This window comes from Balaenoptera borealis (assembly GCF_965194805.1).
Source record: "Balaenoptera borealis genome assembly, chromosome: 14".
Classification (NCBI taxonomy): Eukaryota; Metazoa; Chordata; class Mammalia; order Artiodactyla; family Balaenopteridae; genus Balaenoptera; species Balaenoptera borealis.
In genome coordinates, this window is record NC_138875.1 from 73,007,973 (window position 1) to 73,024,133 (window position 16,161).

Consider the following 16,161-nt stretch of genomic DNA (forward strand, 5'->3'; position numbering starts at 1 on the left):
TGTTCTAGGTCCATATTCTAAATGTATTCGTTTCCAGTAGCCTCATACAAAAGGTCTCTCTTGGGCATCCTCCCCTCTCTTCAGGTAAGTCTAATGAAGGCAGCCCAGGGCCGAAGGAATTTCAATGACACAGGGGTATCTATGTTTTAGCTAGGCTCTTTTATTTAAAAAAAACAACAACAAATGCAGACTGACTCTTCAGAGGTAAGATTTGTAATCAGACGTGTCCAAAAGGTCACCTGAGGTCGGGCTGAGGACTGTGCTTCCCCTGGTGGGGACCAGCTGGCAGACGCTCCCAGACAAGGCCTTGGCGTCAGCTGAAAGTGCTAGAGGCCCAGGCGATCCCCATTCCCCCAGGCCCAGCGTGCATCCCGAGGACTTGGAACTCTCGCTATTGACAGAATGGACTGTGAAGTTCTCCAGGCCACACACCTCAGGGAGAAAGGAGCCGCACAAAGCTTCTGGTCTGTTCACGGCAGACGTCCCTTCCTGACTCCTTACAGACCCCGGCTTTGACGGTGAAAGGCACGTCCCCGTGGTAAGGCACGTGCCCGTGGTACCCGCGTCTGGGGGAAACAAATGCTCAATCACATGACCTTAACCTTTCTGGCAAAGTTGTAGCTTTGAGCAACTGCTGCTCTGCCGCTGCTTACGCTTTGCAATCTGCCATTAAAGAGAGATGCCGGGCATGAACGGGGCTCATCCTTTTAGCGTTCAGTTGTAAGCAGATCTTTGGTCGGAGGGATTGAGCCGCGGTTGTAAATGTGAATGATCTCCGTGCAAAGCCTCTTCCCCTGACTTAAAGGCGACTTTCTCATTTTTTGTAAATCATTAGGTATTAAGTAGCAGCCAAATACTCTTATTTCTAGCTTTAAGTTATTTACAAAGTCGCTTCTTTCTGCAAAAACCTAAGTTAAACTCGTAGTTTATGCCATAATAACTGCTGATTTATGTTTTTGCTAAAGGTACCTTTTGTATCTGCTGTGTATTATAGCAATAAAAGAATCATTTTGTTAGGAAAAGAATCAACTGGTATTCTTTCGTAATCCACCGATTCGATACAAACATCCTGTTTCTGAGTTCAGCATTGTATGTAAGAAGCCCTGCGCTTGGGTTAAACCTTTTCCATGTTCCCTGTTGGTAAAGGAAATGCCAGCTCCCTCTTGGAGTAGAGAAGGAAGGAGCTAACAGAAGTACTAGCTGTTAAAAACGTTTTTACTTTGCAACAGGCAGGATTTTCCGAAATGTCAGGTTGACCCGGGGAGCCAGAATCTTCTTTCGGACGGGGAGACTGTGGTACCAGTGAGTGTTGGTTGGGTGGTTCATCATAAGTAAGCTTCCGTGGGCCAGCTGGAGCCTGACCACCCCCAGCCTCCGGGAGGGGTGCTTCCCCCGGGAATCCTTATGCCGGAAGAAGAAGTCTCTGCAAGCCCCAAAGGAGACAGAGGCGATGGGGCTCCCAGGAGCCAGTTCTCTCTCATCATCTCTGTGCTCACCAATGTGGTCATGGCCGTCTTTGTACCTGCAGTGAGAAAACAAGCAGAGTTCACAGAACAGCCCTCTGTGGAAACATGCCCACACCCAGAGCCCTCGTTTGCCTGCAGGGAAACAGTGCCACAAGCACAGGTTTCTCCAGGGGCTGGAGGGCTGTATCTGGTCCACAGATGAGGCAAGCCTTTCAGTTTGTTATCAGCCGTCTTTGATCACACGCTTTAAAACCAATAGGGAGGGGCTTCCCTGGTGGCGCAGTGGTTAAGAATCCGCCTGCCAATGCAGGGGACACGGGTTTGACCCCTGGTCCGGGAAGATCCCACATGCCACGGAGCAACTAAGCCCATGCGCCACAACTACTGAGCCTGCACTCTAGAGCCCGCGAGCCACAACTACTGAGCCCGCATGCCTAGAGCCCGTGCTCCACAACAAGAGAAGCCACTGCAATGAGAAGTCTGCGCACTACAACCAAGAGTAACCCCTGCTCCCCGCAACTAGAGAAAGCCCGTGCGCAGCAACAGACACAACACAGCCAAAAATAAAAACAAATTAAAAAACAAAACAAAACAAAAAAAACCAATAGGGAATTTCCTGGCAGTCCAATGGTTAGGACTCTGCGCTTCCACTGCAGGGGGCCCAGGTTTGATCCCTGGTCAGGAAACTAAGATCCCACAAGCCATGTGGCATGGCCAGGAAAAAACAAACAAACAAAAAAAACCTCACCAATAGAGGCCAAACACGAGTCTTAGAGTTCTCCTGTAGGGTTTGTATGTGTAAACCTTCATTGCGTAAGACGGTTTCTTCCTACACTTAGAAGAAAAGCCGTATTCCTCGCCCAGTCTGGCCCCTGCCGGCCTCTGAGCTCATCCCATACCCCTCTTTCCTTCATTCACTGCCTTCCAGCACCTCCAGCGGGATTTCCACTCGAGACACCCCAAGCTCCCTCTGCTCTCCCTCCAGTTGCCTGTGTGGCTCACGCTCTCTCTCGGTTTAGTCACCAGCTCAAACGTCACCCCTCCGTGAACCCTCCTCTAACCATCTCCCCTTAAACCCAGAGCTCTCAACCAGGGTGACTCTGCCCCCCAGCAGGCACGAGGCGATGTCTGGAGACATTCTGGTTGCTCTGACCAAAGGGACCCCTGAAAAAAATGCACAATCTAAAAGCTGAGAATTATGTTTCATTCCGTGGACAAAACTGAGGACTTAAGCCCAGGAGGCAGCCTCTCAGCTAGCTCTGGGGGACTGCTCCGAAGAGGTAAGGGAGGAACCGACAAAACATGGTCGTTAGAACATCAAAAGATTACTGATAATCAAAAGAAAACCAGACATCTCGAGCTAATGAATTTAGTGCTTTTCTGTGTATGGGACAGTCTGGGCTCACTGAAATCATTCCTTTGATATGCACCTCAGCTCTCTGGGGCCGGTATCCTGTTCTTTCCCATCCTGAGTCCCCTCAGGGGGCACCACTGGGGGTGGCTGCAGGGGCTGAGGGCTTGGCGATGGCTATGTCTCCATCCTGAGTTCCCTCAGGGCTACAGTGGCTTGATGGCCCAGCGTCCTTCGTTGGATGATCTGGCAGGCAACATTTTTCATTCACAGGGTGGCACTGGCATCTGGTGGGTGGAGGCTAGGGATGCCACCCAACGTCCTGCAGTGCACAGGTCGGCCCCAGAAAGAGGATTATCTGGCCCAAAGCGTCAAGAGTGCTGCTGCTGAGAAACCCAGACTCCTTCCTCCCAGCCGTTCTTAGATCAGCCTGTTTAATGTTCTACGAGACACTTATCAACGTCTGAAGTTATCCTGTTCACCTGTTCATCAGTTTGCAGCCTCTCACTCCCGCCATGGTGAGAGCTCCATAAAGACTAATTGCTTGTGTTCCACTACTACTCCCCTAACTACACTGAAGAATTATTTGTTGTACAAATGAGTAAAGTACGGTGGAATCCTAATCTCTTCTTTTTGGAAGAGACAGGAGATTTATAAAATTCAGTCCACTGTCCTCAAAAGCAAAAGGTAAAAACAGTTAGGGTGTCACCTGTTGACAAGCACGAAGTTGAAGGTCTGTCCAGTCACTAAAGAAACGCGATCCCGGATGCGCTCTAGGACAGGGACCCAGGGCTTTGGAGACAGAGTAAGGCCTGAAAAGGTGTAGGTCAGCCCAGCGTCACCGTATGTCGCCTGCTTCCTTGGGACATTGTGCCACTTCCCAAACACCTGGATCCTGGCCAGCGAACCTGTGCAGGGGAAACATGGCAGCGCCTCAGACCATCCACACTCACTCCCTGAGTATTCAGAAAAGGAAGTAAAACAGGAACAACATCTAATACCCCGACCGGGGACCCCCTCCTCAACAATCATTGTGGCTCACCCAAAACGTTCATGTGAGGACAGTGATCCTTGTCCGACACTTGGAGAAACACAGCCCTAGTCCAAGTTTTTTATAAAAACACCCTAACTTAATTGCTCAGTAGGACCATAATACAGAGGCTGAAATTGGAGCAAAATGAAGTTAGGCTACACGCTAACACGGTGATTTTGCCAACTGTGGGGACAAAGGGCGTGGGCATCGATGGAAGATGGTGCTAATGCAGCTCAGGATGGAGGCTGGGTCTCCCGTGGGCATTTCCACGTCTCCCCGTCCTCGTGCTCTGCCACCTTGCAGCGGTTCTCAGTGTGTGGTCCCCAGGTCAGCAGCATCAGTAGCACCCGGAAACTCTAGACACTAGACTGCAGGGGCAGGGCTAGCAATGGTGTTCTCACAAGCAACAAAGTCCTCCAGGTGACGCTGAGAACCTCGTGCGTAGGAATTACCTGGTAATTTACCATCTCTCCGCTCTCAGCGTACAGGAGATCCCTGTTACTAATTAAGTCTGTATCCCAAGCACCCAGCAGGTTGCTTGGCCCAGAGGTGCCCGGAATATGTGTTGAGTCAATTAACAAACTCATCCGTAATTAATGGCTCCTGGGTTCAGATTTCCCTGAACACGGACCACTAGTTTTATTATCCAACAAGCCTTCCACACACACCCCACCGTCCCCTGCTTACCTGTAAAATATTCCACTTCTTTCTCCAACTCTTGGAAAATCTCATCTGCTTCGGCTTTGCCAAACAGGACTGTGTAATCGCAGTCCAGGCCCTCGGCTCCAATGTGCCTCCAGCTGAGGCCTGCCGAGTGGACTCCACTCCCTGGGGCTGCTCTCCTGAGCTTTTTCCCGCTGGTCCCCTCCTCTTCGGCCAACCCTGCTGGGCCTCCTCCGGTCTGCTCTTGCTCCCTCTTTCCCATAAGGCCCCTGACAGCCCCCTTCACCAGGAATCTGTCCATCTAGTCTCCACAAAGCAAACACCTGGTAGCCAGTGGCCAGCCCAAGAGAGAGAGATTGCCCAGGCTCTGTCCCAAATGCCAAAATCCACTCTGCAAAGTGGTCTCACAGTGGCATTCCTCCAGGTTTTAAGTTTCCATTTTAAAGTTTAACACCATGTCCTATAAAGGAAGTAAGAGGTTAAAGCTGGAAGGATCCCTCCCACACCTGAGTAGGTATTAGAATCAGCTGCCTAGCTTGCAAAACCCACGTGTGCCTGCCCTCCACCCGCAAACATCCGAATTTTTAAAGAAACATCCACCCCCCCGGAATTCGCATGCCAATGGCAAACTTGGAAACTGCAACCCAAACCCTCACTTTACATATGGGGAAACTGACACACTGAGAGGGGGAGAGGTTTGCTCAAAGTCACCTAGAAAAGTATGTCTCTCTCTCCCTTCCACCCTGCAAAGGACAGGCTGGGGGGTGGGGGGTAGATAACTGGTCGGCCTCCCACCAAGTATTAAAACAGGCAAGTATTGCGATCCTTACAAGGGCATGATTCTGAATCTAAATGTAACAACGGTTAAACGTGGTCATACACCAGCACGCCGAATTCTGATAGAAAATAAGAATTGTAACACGTGCGGGGGCTGGGCGGTGCCGAGGGTTCTCTTTAAATTCTCAGCTCCCGCGAAGCTCCGCTTCTCCCAGACACTCTAGAAAGGGCCTACGGGAAGGAGGAAACACTTACCCCTCCACAGAACTGCTTCCGGGTAGATTTCAGCCGCGAAAATCCAGGCAAATCTGCAAAACAAAGCGGTGGGCGGCCTCCGGGCGCCACCTGTTGGCCCTCCGGGCGCGTTGCAAGCACCGCTGTATTTCTGGATAACGTTATTTGTTCCGCAGCGGTGCAGGGTCCCCGGTGGTTTGGGAGCTGTTGTTCGGTATCATCTCTCCCTGGGGATTAATTTCGTTTCCTGACAGGGAGTTGGGCCAACCAGCATATTGTCGCAGATAGGAGCACGAATTCTGCAATCAGACCCTGTAACTTCCATTTCTGTCTCCTCAACTGTAGCTGTGTGGCTCCTACAGGTCACTTAACCCCTCTGGGCTTGAACTGCCTTCTCTGAACAGTGGGGACTACAAAACCTATGCCATGAGAACACCATGAAGAGTAAATGAGAGGATGGGTGAGAAGGGCTTCTGTGCTTCAAACAAATGTCAGCTTTTATTATCACCAATTTTTTTTTTAAAGGAATTCCTTTATTTTTATTATTTATTTATTTATTTATTTATTTATTTTGGCTGTGTTGGGTCTTCGTTTCTGTGCGAGGGCTTTCTCTAGTTGCGGCAAGCGGGGGCCACTCTTCATCGCGGTGCGCGGGCCTCTCACTATCGTGGCCTCTCTTGTTGCAGAGCACAAGCTCCAGACGCGCAGGCTCAGTAGTTGTGGCTCACGGGCCTAGTTGCTCTGCGGCACGATCCTCCCAGACCAGGGCTCGAACCCGTGTCCCCTGCATTGGCAGGCAGACTCTCAACCACTGCGCCACCAGGGAAGCCCTATTATCACCAATTTTTATTTACTCTCTCTCGGCCAATGGAAGGAAAAGAGGTTGGGGGCTTTGTTTTGAATATTCTTAGCATCCAGCTCTGCAAATTTTGACAAAGGTAAACAGTTGTGTGACCACACCACAATCAAGATCTAGAATTCCATCATCACGTAAAATTCCCCCAAGTCTCCTAGTTATCAACTCGCCCCTTACCCCGCCCCTGGCAACCACTGATGTGTTTTCTGTCCCTAGAGTTTTACCTTTTCCAGAATTTCTTGTAAATGAAATGATACAATATATAGGCTTTGTGTCTGGCTTCTTTCACTTAGCCTAACGCTTTTAAGATGTATCCATATTGTTCGTATCAGTTTATTCCTTTTTATTGCTGAGTAAGCTGCCCTTGTACTCATGCCCTACAATTTGTCCACCTCCTTGCCACTTGAGGGGCATTTGGGTTGTTTCCAGTTTGGGGAAAATACAAATAAGGTCACTATATCTATTCATGTACAAGCTCTCATGTGAATATAGATTCCAATTTCACTTGGGTAAATACGTAGGAGTGGGATCGCAGGGGCACATGGTAAGAGTATGTGTCACTTCATACAAAGCTGCCAAACTGTTTTTCAAAGTGGCTTTTATTTTCTTATTTTAAAAATAATTTTAAATTATGAGCATCTCTTCTTCTTACACATCAAGCTCCTTGTCCTAGGCGCTGGAACACAGCAGTAACAAGGATCAAGTCCCTGCCCTCACCTAGGTTACATGTTGGAGATGGAGACAGAAATAAACAAGGAGAGAATAAATAAGATTATTTTATTTTATTTTGGCCACACCAGAAGGCATGCGGGATCTTAATTCCCCGACCAGGGATCAAACCCGCTTGCCCTGCAGTGGAAGCGCAGAGTCTTAACCACTGGACCTCCAGGGAAGTCCCAATAAGATCATCTTAGATAGTACAGAAGCTATAAATAGAGTGACCTGCTAGAAAGTGGGGCAGGAGGAGAAGGCCCTTCAGAGGAAGGGTCTCGAGCTGAGACCTGAGGTTTTCCAGGCAGGGGGACAGTGCGTGCAAGGTGTAAAGACCACACAAGGGACAGCCGGGTATGCCTGGTGACTGTGCTGAGAACCAGGTTCATCATGTCACAGCAGCTGGGCTTCCGTGAGAGGGCGAAGCAGCCTTCCCAACTGGTAAGAAGCAGGGATTTTTTTTTTAAACCATTTTTAAAAGTTGAAGTATAGTTAATTTACAATGTTGTGTTAGTTTCAGGTGTACTGCAAAGTGATTCAGTTATACATATATACATATATTCTTTTTTCAGATTATTTTCCATCATAGGTTCCATTGAATATAGTTCCCTGTGCTATACAGTAGATCCTTGCTGTTTATCTATTTCATATATAGTACTGTGTATATGTTAATCCCAAACTCCTAATTTATCTCTGCCCCATCCTCTCTGGTAACCATAAATTTGTTTTCTATGTCTGTGAGTCTATTTCTGTTTTGTAACTACGTTTATTAGTATCATGTTTTTAGATTCCACATATAAGAGATATCATGATATTTGTCTTTCTCTGACTTGCTTCACTCAGTATGATAATCTCTAGGTCCATCCATGTTGCTGCAAATGGCATTATTTCGTTCTTTGTTACGGCTAATATTCCATTGTGTGTATATACCACATCTTCTTTATCCATTTATCTGTCAATAGACGTTTAGGTTGCTTCCATGTCTTGGCTATTGTAAATAGCGCTGCTATGAACATTGGGGTGCATATACCTTTTCGAATTAGAGTTTTTTCCCTATATATGCCCAGGAGTGGGATTGTTGGATCATATGATAACTCTATTTTTAGTTTGTTTAGGGAACCGCCATACTGTTCTCCATAGTGGCTGCACCAATTTACATTCCCACCAACAGTGTAGGAGGGGTCCTTTTTCTCCACACCATCTCCAGCATTTACTACTTGTAGACACTTTAATGATGGCCATTCTGACTGGTGTGAGGTGATACCTCATTGTAGTTTTAATTTGCATTTCTCTAATAATTAGAGATGTTGAGCATCTTTTCATATGCCTGTTGACCATCTGTATGTATGTAGAAGCAAGGATTTTATTCCAAACATATTTGGAAACTATAGGATTTTAACCTGGGGATTATTATGGTGTAATTTACATTTCAAAAAGATGATTAGGTAGGAAAAGAGAAGACCTGCTGGGATTGTAGTTAGTAGACAAGAGACAGAGCAGCATTTGAATTTGGGCTTTATTATGGAGATAGACCCAAGAGGACCTGTCCAAGGTTTGGATGTGGGGAGGGAGGGAGAGGAGAAGAATCCAGGTGTATGGGGATGTCTTTCAGAGGATGACTAGTTTGGAGTTTAACCTTTATGACCTCTGTTAAAGTCTCCCCCAAACCTTACAGGTTAGGCCTCTAGGCCTTAGTTTGTCGTCAGTAAAACAGCTTGTGAAAATTGGACAACTAAAAGCAAAACAATTACTATTTTAAAGCTAATTTCACTCCCACAAAAAACCCTACGGGGCGGGTACTTTTAAGTTCTTTCACCGGCTGAGAGGTGGAGGGACTTGCCCAAGGCAGAGGTATGATGGGTGAGAATAATGAATGAAAGAGTAAACCTCTGAGTGAACCGACCTAAGGAACCCGGCTCTCTCTCAAGACCTTTCTGAGCCCCACTTCGCCCCAGGGACCTTGCCCAGCGGCCCCTCCCACACATGCGCACTAGTCCCTCCGCTGCCCCCTCGCCCACAACCCCCCGGTCGGAGCATGCGCGGGTTGCTTGGCGCCAATTACTGACCGCCGCAGCTGGCGCCAAAGTCGCGGGTCCCCAGGCAGCGCGCGTTCGTTCCCTCCTCGGCTCCAGGATGATTGGCCAGAAGACCCTCTACTCCTTCTTCACCCCGAGCCCCGCCAGGAAGCGACGTGCCTGCAGCTCCGAGCCGGCCGAGCAGTGGAACGGCGTGGCGGCGGTAGCTGAGAGCGGGGATGCGGCGGTAAGGCGCGGCGGGGACCGCTCATGGGGCCGGGGGTCAGGGGGAAGGGAGGGTGAGGAGGGCGAAGAGGGCGAAGAGGGCGCGGAGGGCGGCGGACCCCGCGCGACCGAGGGGTTGCAGGAACATGCGGCTGACTGGGTAAACTGGGGCCTCCACGTGTTCAAAACACCCGCCGTGGCGCCCCATCGGCGGCCATGCTGAGGGGTCAGCCAATGGAGGCGAACCTCGGGGCCCACGGCGCCAATCAGAGGCGAGGGGGCCAGCCCACCCTCCAATCAGAGGAGGGAGGGGGTGGGTCCTGGAGGGGAGGGTTTTTGCCGCGAAAAGACCACGTGGGGACGCTAGTGGCGGGACCCGCGGGGCGGGGCCCTGGGTGCTGGGCCCCTTCTCCGCGAACCCCTAGCGAGACGCTGCGGGCCTTGCTCACAGACCTTTTTCCTGCCCTGTTTTGGTACCAAACTCGAAATTTGGGGCAGCGGCCTGTTAGTGCCGGACTGGGATCAGCCCTGGGTTTCTAGAGTCCGGTTTTGTACGGACCTGCCGAGCGGGGCTGAAACCCCAAGAATGGGTGTCCTCTACCCTGGGCTGTTGGGTTGGGGACGGAAGCTGCGGGCTCCCGGGAGAGGCCCGCTGCAGCTCGTGACCCGTTTCTGCGGGGACCACTTGCAGGCCAGCTCCGCCAAGAAGATCCGGGCCGGGCAGGAGGAGCCCGGCACGCCGCCCTCGTCGCCACTGAGCCCCGAGCAGTTGGTCCGTATCCAGAGGAACAAGGCCGCCGCGCTGCTCAGACTCGCAGCGCGCAATGTGCCTGTAGGTTTTGGTGAGAGTTGGAAGAAGCACCTCAGCGGGGAGTTCGGGAAACCATATTTTATTAAGGTAAAGTTAGAGACTGCGGGCACTTGTAAATATAGCAGGCCAAGCCCACGTTTATAGGATATTGCTTTCGTGAGCTCCTACTTTTCCCTCCTTCAACATACAGCCATGATGTTTTGAATCTGCCCAGTTTAAGGTTTTTAAAAGACTATGAGGTGATATCATAGCTTCTTTTAACCCGTTTGTTTAGTCTGCTCTCTAGGAAAGAGTGGCCTGGTAAAACCACAAACCCGACTGAATGAAACCTGCCCTTTAAAAAAAAGAGGGAGGGGTTGGCACCCGCAGGAAGTCAAGGCTGCCAGGCCAATCAACTTTGACCCAGCCCAAAGAAAGGGGAAGGGAATTAAAATGTCGGGAGGGGAACTGTTTTGATTTTTACGCAGAATTTGGATATAAAACTTGGCAAAGAGCTAGCTAAGAGCTCTTCCAGTAGCTTGCATTAGAAGCTTTCTCATTGAATTCGTATGCTTTCCAGTGAGAATCTGATTGTAAATCTAGTTTATCTTTCCATCAGCTTATGGGATTTGTTGCAGAAGAAAGAAAACATTACACTGTTTACCCACCCCCGCAGCAAGTCTTCACATGGACCCAAATGTGTGACATAAGAGATGTAAGTACAAGCTGTGGATGAATTTTACTAAAAGGGGAGCAGGACTCAAATGGTATTTTTAAATTAGGGACACTGGAGTTAAGCCACTGTCCATAATTCAGTAATAAATAAAATACTGAAACTGTGAGGTTTGGCGGGCTGTATTTTAGCCTATATGTACCCTGTTTAACTTTTACTCTGTGCCGTTCATATAGCAAAAGAAGAAAAGTATGTACGTAAACCGTGGGTCTGTATGCTCTCACTTGTATTTTATTTTATCCTTAAACCGACCCTATGCCCGTGAGAGGTAAAGTGTGGTGGTGAGGAAACTGAGGCACGAAGCAGTTAAGTCTTTTTCAAGTGGTTGTCGGTGGTCCCACCTTGACTTGCAGCTCAGTGTTCTTTCTGTCTGACCACACCATCCTTTACGGTTGATGCTTTCAAACTCTTGACTTCTGGCCTGAACACATCTCCTGTTAACACATTCCTTTGCTTTGGTTCAGTGTATACAATGGCTGCTCGCTGTCAGAAGCTTGTTTGTGGCTTCCCACGGTGCAAACTATGGAAGCTGAGGGTGAATACGGCCACCTCCTGCTTCCCAGCCTCACCTCCACCTTCCATTCTCCTCCTTTGGAGCTGGACAGGGCGGTGACCCTCTCCTCACTTCTGTCTTTTGAAAACCAACTAGGTGCATCTCTGGCACCTCCCGGAAGGAGGCCTGTCCCCCACTGTATTTGTGATGTGGGTTTCCTTTGTGATGTGGGTTTTTAGTATCTGCTTGCATTGGAGGTGTTCCATTTTTTTGTTCTCCTTTTGCCTTACTGATTTTGTAAGCTGAGCGCAGGAATCCCGTGATTTAGTAAGTACCTGTTAAATCAAAGAGAAGTGAAATTGTTGAAGAAGCCATCGTGATAAGGCTGACACTCCTAATACTTAGCAGACTTCACAATTTTCATTTTAGAGCAAGCACTTCGAACGTACCTCCTTGTTTATAAAGTTAAAAAAAAACAAGTCCTATTAAATTCAGTACTAGTTTGCCCCTTGTTTGAAGTATGTCCTGTTTTGAGTACCAATGAGCAATATTGTAAAGAAAGACTAAGAAAAGTGCATGAAACTTCTGAAGATCAGTTGGCTTGGTGGGGCTTCTTTGCCGATGAGCATGTGGAGGGTCGGGGATGTTACCTGGCTCCTCTGAGGTCCTTATCCAGGACCAGAACCGGAAAGCTTCCCCTCTCGGACAGGTTGCTTCATGATGGGGAATATGCCAGGGGCAGTGTGAATACCAACTGGAGGAATGGAGTGGCCCATGAAAGCTGCCTGATTTTGGGAACGTCTGAAGCTGGATTTTGAAGGATAAAGTGTATGTTGGCTACGGAAGGAGAGTCTTAAGAAGGAACACGGCAGAAGTGTGGGAATGAAGAGAGGTGGGTGGGCGGGCACCCAATCAAAAGGCCTAGTAGTATTTTAACACCACTGACTGTGACAGTGACCTCATTCTCCTCTGGTTCCATCCCTTAAGAGGACACAGGCAGACCTTGTTTTACTGCGCTTTGCAGATCCTGCGATTTTTTCAAATTGAAGTTTTGTGGCAACCTTTCATTGTCAAATGATGGTTAGCATTTTTTAGCAATAAAGTACTTTCTAATTAAGATAATGTACTTTTTTTTGACATGCAATTGCACACTTAATAGATTACCATATCGTGTATGCACTAGGAAACCAAAAAATTGACGTCACTTTGTTTTATTGCGATGTTCGCTTAATGAGACAGTCTGGAGCTAAACCCACAGTATCTCCGCAGTCTACCGGTCCAGGGGAACAGGCTCCTTCATATGCTGCTGGTGGGACACTGGAGTTTCTTCAACTTGTGGAAAAGCAATTTGGCATATGTCGATGAAAATTTTAAATACACTTACACTGTGACCAACAACTCCACTCTTCTGAATCTATTCCATAGAAATGAAAGCAGCAGTATGTAAAGATACATGTAGTAGGATGTTTACTGCGTTATTTTTTTAAGGGAAAAAACTGGGAAACCAGCTGACTGCCCATCAACAACTGAGCTCTGTTGACTTAAAGGAGGCCCACAGTGTATGATGTGAGAAACACAAAAGTGTAGGGTGATGAGTACAATGACCCTGATTATATATCAATAGGTGATTATAAATGGTTGAATCAGGACGGGGTAGGGATGACCCGGAGATCTTGATATGTTTCTGGATGGTCGTACTTGTGACAAGGGCGTATTTCCTTTTGTAATTTGAAAAATGAAGGGGATGAAAGCAAAGTTGACCCCCACCTTGTTTCAAACACATGGGTCAGAGAAGGGAGGGGGCACTGCGGCAGGTGACTGAGGGAAGGATAACTGGGTAATGCAAAGTGATGGTGCCAAGTCACCTGCTCCCTTCTGGGGGCTCTTAGTTGGGCCGGGAGGGGGTCCTGCCCTTGTCCTCGTAGTGCCCCTTTGTATAAGTTATCAGCCAGCCAGGTGTCCGTTCAGACTGCCTGTACTATAGTGTTTGATCCTCGCCATCTGGTGTTCACAGGTGAAGGTTGTCATCCTGGGACAGGATCCATATCACGGACCCAATCAAGCTCATGGGCTCTGCTTTAGTGTTCAAAGGCCCGTGCCACCCCCACCCAGGTACGCAGGCTTTACAGGTGGCTCAGCTCCAATCGTGATTACTTTCAAATTACAGGTGCACCTGTTTGTGGGACCGTCACTAGCCTTTGGAGCAGGATTTCTCAGTTTCTGCGCTACTGACATGTGGGGCTGGGTCTTTGTGGTTGGGGGGCTGCCGTGTGCGTGGTAGCATGTTTAGCAGCACCCCTGGCCCCGAGATGCCAGCAGCACGCCCCACCCCCATTTGTGACAATGAAAAATGTCTTCAGACGTTTCCAGCAGTCCCTTGTGGGGCCCCATCACCCCTGGTTAAGAACCCCTGCTTTGGAGGATTTTACATATCATTTACAAATATAATGAATATTAAAGGTATAAACTAAATCCATCACTTGGGAGTGGGGTGGTAACTCCTGGGCTAATTTGCTTATGTTTTCCAAAGTTCTCTTCCTTAAACCCAAGCACTGACCGAAGTAAAGGCGTTTGGCAGGTGTGCCTGTCTAAAGGAAGGGCAGTGTTTCCCATGAATCAGTGCAGTGCGTCCTGTTGTCCGCCCTGAGGGCTGGCTTTGCAGACTGTAACTTGCGTGTGTGCTGAAGGGTCCTGAACTTTCCGAATTGTGCTTAAGATTCTGTTTTTTTTGTTTGTTTTTCTTTTGGCTTGCTTTCAGTTTGGAAAACATTTATAAAGAACTGTCTACAGACATAGATGGTTTTGTTCATCCTGGTCATGGAGATTTATCCGGATGGGCCAGGCAAGGTAAACCAGCCACTGCTAGATGTGTTTTGGATGGATTTCAACTGTCTTTTCTGTCTGGCTTGCTTATATTTTTAAAAGATACCCATGAAGAACCAGAGAGCTCTAATAAAATGGCTAAGTTTATGTAAGTCAAAGAATGTATCTCACCACCCCCTGATATCCAGGGAGAGGAGATGGGCTGGAAGTTGAATCCATTGCCAATGGCCAGTGATTTAATCAATCATGCTTATGTAATGAAGCCTCCATAAAACCACCAAAGGATGACATTTGGAGAGCTTCTGGGTGGGTGCACGCATGGAGATTGGAGAGAGAGGCAAGCTGAGAGAGCGCATGGAAGCCACGTGCCCTTTCCCTCTATCTTACCCTTTGCAACTCTTCATCTGACTTGACTGCATCCTTTAATATCCTTTGTAATAAACCAGTAATCTAGTGAAAAAAAAATGTATCTCGCTTTTATCCTGCAGCCAGTGTTTTTCATGTTTTAATCATAGCATGAAAGGGAAAAGTTGGTTCCTCGTCATTCGTATTTTACGTTGAGCCACTCAACTTCGACCATTCAGAAGGTGGCCTCAAGTTTTCTCATTTTGACACACGGGTTATGTTGTGTGTGTTTAATACCTATCTGTGTGACTTCTTTCTCCTTTTTTAACAAACTACAATCAGGATAAGGAAAGAATATTTACTCTTTTCTTGCAGTGAGATTTTTGTTTCAGTGAAACGTCTTGGCCTCCTTGTGTTACTTTCCAGGGTTATTTCATATCAGTTAGGGTATATATATATTTTTTTTAGGGTATATTTTTTTAAACAATTCTTTCTGATGATGGATATAATGCACGGTCACTGTTGCAAACTCAGAAGTTCGGTCTTGAAAGTGCAGAGGTGAAAATGAATCTCGCACAGAGGCACCAGCTGGTCATGTCCTAATGCTTTCTCCACCACCTGATTTCAGGTGGCTGCACCAGCTTCCATCTTGGGGTGGTTTCGTCATGCTTTGAGCCCATTATTGGGTGTTTAGGCCAACTCGTTTCAGCCTCCCCCTTATTTTTTTTTTAAATTTTATTGAAGTATAGTTGATTTACAATGTTAATTTCTGCTGTGCAGCAAAGTGATTCTGTTATACGTATACATATTTGTTTTCATTATGGTTTATCACAGGATATTGAAGGGTTCCCTGTGCTGTACATCCTGTATGTAATAGTTTGCATCTGTTAACCCCAAACTTCCAGTCCATCCCTCCCTCATCCCCCCCGTGACAAGCACAAGTCCGTTCTCTGTTATCTGTGAGTCTGTTTCTGTTTCGTAGATATGTTCACTTGTGTCGAATTTTAGATTCCACGTTTCAGCCTCCCTTGAACCTGCTTCTTCGCTGTGTGCTCGCAGGTGTTCTCCTGCTCAACGCCGTCCTCACCGTCCGGGCGCATCAGGCCAATTCTCATAAAGAGAGAGGTTGGGAGCAGTTCACCGATGCTGTCGTGTCCTGGCTCAATCAGCACTCGAACGGCCTTGTCTTCCTGCTCTGGGGCTCTTATGCTCAGAAGAAAGGCAGTGCCATTGATAGGGTATGTTTTGGGGTTGGTTTTTTTTTTTTTTTTTAAACAGTTTTTTTTTAAACAGGTTAGAGAATTCTAGGAATCCCTTTATGTGGTCCTAGAAAATCCATGTCATAAAATGAAGCTTATTTTCCCTTAAAACTGTGATAATTAGGATTAGGTTTCCCATCGAAAATTGAACAGAATTCAGGGACTTCCCTGGCGGTCCAGGGGTTAAGACTCCATGCTCCCAACACAGGGGCACAGGTTCCATCCCTGGTCAGGGAACTAAGATCCTGCACGCCACACAGCACAGCCAAAAAAAAAGGAAACAAAATTGAACAGAACTCAGACGAAATGATTAGTTGTGTATGAGGAGAACAGCTGGCCAGCTTCTGCTTAGATGCAGTTGGTAACACTGGCATAAACTTGCTGCAT

At 47.8% G+C, this 16,161-nt stretch overlaps 2 protein-coding genes across 4 annotated transcripts in view; one reads left to right on the forward strand and one right to left on the reverse strand.

Moving 5' to 3' along the window:
* Positions 1 to 140: 140 nt before the first annotated feature.
* Positions 141 to 6,038, reverse strand: ALKBH2 (alkB homolog 2, alpha-ketoglutarate dependent dioxygenase). The gene is made up of 4 exons (XM_082354137.1): positions 5,344 to 6,038; positions 4,538 to 4,973; positions 3,527 to 3,725; positions 141 to 1,522 (listed from the first exon to the last, which is right to left on the reverse strand). The coding sequence occupies exons 2-4, from the start codon at positions 4,812 to 4,814 to the stop codon at positions 1,216 to 1,218; spliced, it is 783 nt and encodes a 260-aa protein (XP_082210263.1). The 5' UTR covers positions 4,815 to 4,973; positions 5,344 to 6,038; the 3' UTR covers positions 141 to 1,215.
* Positions 6,039 to 9,139: 3,101 nt separating this feature from the next.
* Positions 9,140 to 16,161, forward strand: part of ACACB (acetyl-CoA carboxylase beta) — a 142,921-nt gene continuing 135,899 nt past the window's right edge. Inside the window, exons 1-6 of one of the 3 annotated variants that reach the window (XM_082354423.1) lie at positions 9,140 to 9,353; positions 10,023 to 10,229; positions 10,741 to 10,836; positions 13,362 to 13,459; positions 14,106 to 14,194; positions 15,575 to 15,753. In XM_082354423.1, the coding sequence (XP_082210549.1) occupies positions 9,225 to 9,353; positions 10,023 to 10,229; positions 10,741 to 10,836; positions 13,362 to 13,459; positions 14,106 to 14,194; positions 15,575 to 15,753 (798 nt within the window). In that variant the 5' untranslated portion in view covers positions 9,140 to 9,224. Of the gene's footprint in view, positions 9,354 to 9,689; positions 10,230 to 10,740; positions 10,837 to 13,361; positions 13,460 to 14,105; positions 14,195 to 15,574; positions 15,754 to 16,161 lie in introns of those variants that run through there. The other 2 variants (XM_082354424.1, XM_082354420.1) reach the window with 2 other exon arrangements.